The 7,500-nt window shown below is 39.6% G+C and overlaps 1 protein-coding gene across 1 annotated transcript in view; it reads right to left on the bottom strand.

Moving 5' to 3' along the window:
- Positions 1–7,500, bottom strand: part of LOC128687704 (protein turtle homolog B) — a 188,139-nt gene that overhangs the window by 21,600 nt on the left and 159,039 nt on the right. The window contains exon 10 of the mRNA XM_053775306.2: positions 5,819–5,979. Within this exon, the coding sequence (XP_053631281.2) occupies positions 5,819–5,979 (161 nt within the window). The remainder of the gene's footprint in view (positions 1–5,818; positions 5,980–7,500) is intronic.

Below are 7,500 nucleotides of genomic sequence, written 5' to 3'. Positions count from 1 at the left end.
GAATAACCACACCAGCATGTTGCCTAGTTTACATCTCCACAGAAAACACCCCCACATCTATGTATGAATAAGTGTCAAAGTTAGCAGGCAAGTTTTGTTAGTTGTGCCGCCTGAGCGGTTAGTTTATTGTGCATAAAATGCTCAACCTGACAGCTGTAGCGCAAAGAGTAGGATTACAGATGGCACGGAGCATTGTTACATCACCAGAAAGAAATATTAGTCATTTCATCTATTACAATTACTTGATGTAGTTTATATAAACAATACACTAAACTTAGATCATAATTGGGTTACATTCTTCTTTACGAAACCAGTTCATTCATCTAGTCGTTAAAAAATATGGATACAACCTCAAGTATTCACATATCTTATGATAAACAACGAGGTGTTTTGCCATATTCTGTGAGGTTTGCTTGGTGGTGTCTCGGAAAGGCTGGATGTTTGGACACACTAATATATAATGCTCCTGTTTAAGGCCCTGTCCACACACTTTGCATTTTATGTCATTGACGTCTCTTTATAAACCAAAGTTACTTATTGTCTACCCTTAGTCTGTCAGTAACAACATATTGCAATCTACTGACCTTCTCACTTTCACTATAGATGTATTTAACTTGAAACATTTCGTTATAATAGACAATGGATCTGGTAGTTATTATCTATTCTACTTTCTTCAAACTTGTTTGCTACTCCTTTCTGACAATATTTTGCAAACTTCTGTTTGAAAAACAAAAGTATGCTCAACATTCTTTTTATTTAATGTTTGTTTACCTAATTCATCAACTTTGTCTTGCTAATGGAGGTCTACGTGAGAGGGAATCCAGAAAAGCTTGACTGTAATCCCTTATTACACAAACAAGCTACATTCAGGTCTCAGTCTGTTTAGAGCAAGTAATGAGGACATAGAGTCAGCTAATTATACTGTCTGAGGCAGTAGTTCCCACAAGCTTGAGAGCAACAAGCATAACAAACAGCTCAGTTTATGTAGTGAAAGCCCAATAATTAATTCTAATACATATCGGTATTATAATACCATCAGGCTGGTTAACGATAACAGTACACAAGTACACAAGTGATCCAGCCGGCCTCCATTCTCACAGTGATGGGCAAATCCCTAGCAAACCTGTTGACTCTGCAGAAACAAATGGACGTCACTTGGCTCGTGTTTTCCGTTGGCCACATTTATCTCCCATTTTTCTTCCGACTAAAATCGTGTTGGAGTCCAACCAAATAAACGTTGTTTCTCATATTGATGAATGGTGTCCCGTAGCTCAGTTGGCAGTGCACTGTGCTCATATACTGAGTGTCCGTGGCTCGATCCCCGGCATAGGTGGAAACGTTAAGCATGTTTCCTTACACCTTCTGCCTCTGTTCTTCTAGGAGCCAATAGGTACCTGAGTATTAGCCGACTGCTGTAAGTCGCGTCCCTGGGTGGTAGTATATCTTAGATATACCTGGGCGTTGAAATGTGCTGAGGTAGGATAACATCTCTTAGACTGTAAAACTGATGTGAAAAAAATTATAACATCCTCTTTATGTTACTCAGACTAGCGTCATCACTATCTGGGTGCGAGTTTACGTAAGCTGGGACTGATTATACACATGCTCATTTGTTTTACCTGGAGGAGTCTACCTGGAGGGCATTCCGGGGATCAACGTCCCCTCGGCCCGGTCCACGACCAGGCCTCCCGGTGGATCAGGGCCTGATCAACGAGGCTGTTACTGCTGGCCGCACGTAATCCAACGTACGAACCACAGCCCGGCTGATCCGGCACCGTCTTGAGGTATCTGTCCAGCTCCCTCTTGAAGACAACCAGGGGTCTTCCCGTAATGCCCCTTATTGCTGGTGGGAGGCTGTTGAACAGTCTTGGGCCCCGGACACTTATTGTGTTTTCTCTTAGTGTACCAGTGACGCCCCTACTTTTCACTGGGGGTATGTTTTAACTTCCATTCTTAAGCACTCGACTTCCTCTTACACCTCTTCATCTAGATGTGGAGTAAAGGAATTTTGCTTCATTAGTAGAAGACTGTAATGGTTCTCACTTTTCGAAAATCAGGCACATTATCACGTAACACTTACCATTATAGACTCATCGCTCTTAACTGGTCTATTTGTAAATTGTTACAAAGGTTAGTTAACAATAAACTTACGTGGTACTTGGGTACCAGAAACTACTGAAGAACAGTCCGAAAATACCAAGCCAGTGGTAGTGGTAAAAGCCACTATCATTTGTGTTAATGAGATGTCGAGATCCACTGATACGATTTCGATGGATATGAGGTGGATGTATCTGGGATATTCGTTCATAAAACCTTATATTTGTGTATACAGTGGGGTCCATGATAACCTTCCAATTGCATGTAAATGTATCCAGTAAGATGTGGTGGTGGTAAGAGCATTAGATTAGTTACTTTAGGATTGTCTTGCAAGGGTCGAGTGACATGCCCGAAACAGTATGTCCCTAAATCAGTGTCCCTAAATCAGAAAGGGCCGTTTCATCATCGACCCCTGACAACATCTGCATACAAATGTCTTTGCTGGAATTAAACATTTCCGCTACTGCCTGGGGATATATAATGTTGTTCCTGGTTCTTTCCTCTGGCCCACGAGGCTAATTACCCGTTTCTTCTAAGCATACCTAACAGAGAGTAAGTTTAGTGTTTGAATAAAAAACATTTTTTTCCCCTCACTTTGCGAAAATTGAAGTTGTATCTCTGGTGTCTTGTCATTCGCGACAGATTATTTTGTTATTGTTTCCGCTGGTACGGACTCGGTGCTCGTAAGGACATCACTCCAATGTGAAATTGATCACATTTCGAACTAGGCTGACTAATATGTTTTGAAGTTTTCAGTAAATGAAATAAACTCAGTATCTCACATGTGATCCAATAGCATTCCGAATCCCATTATATAATATCTACATGGTATGCCTATCCCGGTAGGCAATACGGTAAAAAAATTTCGGCTTTCTCTTTGACTAATAAGTCAAATACATTCCTAGTGTTGTACACTAGGAATTTTTAGTAATGAAATGTTTCGCATGCGCAGTATGCTTCACCAGTCTAACACCGGAGCGTTGATGAAAGACGAAATAGAAGTGGAGAGATAGTTTGATGTAATCAATCCATCACCCTAGGTGCAAGGTGACAAGTATCTTAGCCTAAAATGGTAGAATGTAGCCAAAGGACTTATTGACAGGATGGTGAGGTGTAGCAGCTTGGAGGTTGAAGTCACAGGCGAGCTGAATCCGCTAGTGGAAGTAGGTCATGCTCAACGGTTGTTAGCAAAAGAATTGCGGAAGACGCCCTTATACCAAGATAATAAGGTGTCGCAGCGCTAAACAAGCATCACATAAACGGTAAACGATACCAACAAGTTGAAAAGTAAGATACATGGACAACACTAGGAATCTTTATTGACGATACGTTTTGCCTGCGCAGCAGGCGACACATTCTAATACAGAAGACATCAGCGTTGATGGAAGATGAAGTGGACAAAAATGGAGAGGTAATTGGTTTCTCTTTGATTGTCGATTGTGGTGACTGTCTCACATAGATTCTCTAAAAGCTGCATGTCTTAGTATACAATAATCTCACTTGGCAAGGAGCAGGACGTGAATTTAAGACGGAGGATCAAGTCTCCACTACTCTGTGTGCTGAATGATAATCCGAGAACTTAAATATTAGGCAGGTTTTTCTTAGGTGGCAATTGGTAAACCCTTCGTTAAATGCACTAAGACTAAACCCTAGAGTCTATCTAGACTTGACTATGGGGATCCAGCATGTTTCTCGGTTTCCTAAGTAACTACATGTATATCTGAACCTAATTTAATTTATTATCAGGAATTTTGTTTCTGAGTGTTTTGGTCTTTCACACTTGACCCTGAATGTAAATTCATTCTTCTCATCTTGGCACGATCGCCGTGATGCCTCTTCAATATTCAATTTGCTTCCATTATCTTCACAAATCAAACTGGACTACGTATAATTACTGATATTAATAAAGCCTTTAACCACTGTCTTCATTCATACTTGTTTAATATCTATGTTCATAACATTCTTTAATTTATCCTACTTCCTTTTCATTCCTTCTATATGTTTCGTTTCCCTTCCCTCCTTGGGAAATACTTGTAAGGCAGGTTTTTGCTTTCCCTATCAATAGCTACCCAAGACCAATTACTTTGAATCACATCAGTCTCTTTATTCACTGGCGTTGCAGAAAACCAAGATAAGTTATAAAGGATCTGGAATATTCAGCTGTTCGTTCTGTGTTCTAGATAACAAGGAGGTACCTTGTCAGTGCCTTCGAGACTGCTAGCAAAAGAGAAAAGTGAATATCAACCAATTTTACATCATACCACAACTGTGTTCTTGGCCTTCTGCCTTCAGCAGTGTCGGGTATGGAAAACGTGGTTTCGTACTGGACATATATCTCACGCCCCGGACATCTCACGGAGAGACGTCCAACGCCTCAGCAAATGCAAGAACATAATGTGTTATGAGTTCAATATCTATTAATAAACTGTCTAATATTTCAGAAAGAGCACAGACTTCACCGTCGACGCATTTCTCAACGCCTACCATTACAGTAAACTCGCTGCATTGTTTTAAAATAAGATTAACCCTGAATACATAGAACAAGCTTTATTGAGACTTCTTTTCACTCAGAATTAAGCTTTGAGAAATATAATCCCATTAAAAGTTTTTATTCTGGATATTGTCTTCATGCCTCTACCAACCGTTACTCCCATTCAGCACTCCCACTAACCCTCTGCTCCTCTAATTCCTACTGAATTGGCTTATCTTAAGCAACAGTGTATGACCTGAACGGGTTTAACAAAACAAATACTGAGAAAGATTGAGAGACAGGTAGGTATAAGAGAGAGAAAGTGAACTGATGACAACATACAAGGGATTCTGGATGGAAAGACAATTGGGAAAAAAATACTAATGTCACTGATGATTTACGGATTTGAAATGGCTGAAGTTGAGTCTCGAGGAACGTGATCGGAGAATGAAGAAAACAAGAGATTTTACGGATCACTGAGCATACAGGAGAGAATAAATTAGAACAGATAGAAGATTTTTGAAAGGATCAGGAAAAGTGAAGATATTCCCAGGACAAACAAAGCCAAATCACGCTAACCTCCAGGGCAGAAGAAACTGAAAGCAAGTTCTTGAGACATAAAAAAAAAATGAATTTTTGAGGAATATGACTTGATATCACCGTGTATACATGGACCAGGACAGAATAAAAAATGCGGGAGATTGATTGAGTGAGCATGTACAAAATCGAGAAACACGGAAAGGAGGAGCAGGGAAGGGTAGGGAGGAGGAGGGAGAGAAGAGAAGGAAGTATCCATTTACCAGAAATCTTTCAATTGTACCCGTGGTGTCCACTCTTTGCAGATTCATCCACTCTTTTTTCTCCTTCCCTTCCCCTAATTTATAGCTATAACCATAACCACCCCCAGTTTTCCTTATAATTGGACAATGAACACAACAAGAATGATGAAATGAAAGAATAAATAACAGAGGCAATCCTAGACATCATAGCTCTTATAGAAGTAAAACTAAATGAAATGTTAACCAATTTTACATTCTAAAGAAGAATAAACAGGAAGTGGAATGACTTATATATAAAAACAGAGAAGGGAAGCTTTATACATAATTTTAATAATAGGCATGACAGGACCCACGAGGCTGGGAGGGAGTAATCCCAGCAAGAAGCAAGAGGGAGAGCGAGGAGCTGAGACTTAAATTCTACAAATACAAACACGAGACTACAGTTAAGTGTTACACACACTCAATCACTCACCGAGTTGGTTGTATTTGCTAGGAGAGTGCTGGTGTGAGGCTGGTACAACTCCAGGATGAAGGTCTGTGGCAGGCCGCCGTCGAATCCTGCTACACAACGCACGTGCACCACTTCCACGGACAGATTGTACATGGAACAGTTGTGCACGGGGTCAGGTTTTCCTGCAGGGAAGTTAGGTAAGGAGCGGGAAAAACATCATGTTAACGCCTATGACTAAATTTGAGTGAAATACCAGCGTGGTGGGGCTTGGAGGCGGTCTGCAGCGCTTGTCATAAATGAACTTTTAAAACCAATATGCATATAAATAACTTAATTCATTTAATATTTCATAGACGCATAAATTGAAATAATTCAAATCAAATCACTCAGGGAAATGTATTTGAAGTGGAAATTTACTCAGAATCACAAAACAGAATGTCATTATGTTCACTGGAAACTGCTAGACCCTTAGGAGTCATAGAGCACCTGGGGAATTTAGGATAATTAGGTCTGATTCATGGAACTAAACTATTCTTTTTTAGTCGTCGTCGTCGTCGCCGTCTTCTTCTTCTTCTTCTTCTTCTTCTTCTTCTTCTTATTATTATTATTATTATTATTATTATTATTATTATTATTATTATTATTATTATTATTATATTATTATTAGTAGCAGTAGTAGTATTTTTATTATTATTATTATTATTATTATTATTATTATTATTATTATTATTATTATTATTATTATTAAATATCCAAGAAAGAGTACCTTTAAAAAGTTGCCTGAATTTTATTTTTTTCGCTTGTTTTCTTTCAACTTTCGCTTTTATTTTGTCGTAACTAGAGAACGCCTCAGCCAATCGCCTTCAAATTTTCTACTCTCAGGTACAGTAAAGGGGACTAAATTCTTGGAACAACTGGCATGTTCACGACCTTATGGCCAAAGTTGCTCACTCTGTGGAGAAAATTCTCCAGTAAAGGGGGTATCTCTCAGCCCCCCTCAGCCCTCTAAGGGATGTAGCCCTCCCGGAAGGAACTAGTGGACTCTTCCTCGCAAACAACTTGATTGAACCCACATGTTCGTGCCAGTGTCATAAGACACTCTTTCCTCGTCTTGCTAGAGCTCACTGCAACTACACGGTGAGAGTTAAACGAGAGTAATTTCTCTTTCCTTTAGCAGGAAAATTAAGGGAAAACCGGCACCCACTTTATCTACAATTTGGGACTATTATCAATTGTAGTCTATAACTAGATAACAAGAAATCTACCTTCTTGTGTTGAATATTGTTGCGGTGTGTAGTAAGGAAAAGAAATCAAGCTGAGTTCAGCATATCCTTTGTGGGGACGACGAGGAGACCTCAGATTGCTTCATGGAAAGGACGAGAGACGTGTGTCATGAAGGCATTGCATCCTTATGGTTAAAAGACAAAGAGACAGTAGTGACTAGTGCGTTTTGACTCTTGCTCATTCTGACAATCTCAGGTAAGTAGAAAGTTAGACTACTTCCCTTAAATAAGCCAGGAAATTTGCGATAGAACTAATCTCATAGTGTTATTGCATATCCATGTTTTTCCTGTTGTGGGTAATACCATAAAACTATGAACAAATGATGGAAGTGAATGGTGAAGTGCAACTGGTATTGCGAGTGATTGGAACGAACATTCCCGGTGTAGTGGTAAGCATCAGTGCAACATTCCCGAGACACT

Source organism: Cherax quadricarinatus, chromosome 11 (genome assembly GCF_038502225.1).
Source record: "Cherax quadricarinatus isolate ZL_2023a chromosome 11, ASM3850222v1, whole genome shotgun sequence".
Lineage (NCBI taxonomy): Eukaryota > Metazoa > Arthropoda > Malacostraca > Decapoda > Parastacidae > Cherax > Cherax quadricarinatus.
The sequence above is the reverse complement of the archived record's forward strand: the minus strand, read 5'-3'. Positions and strand labels throughout refer to the sequence as shown.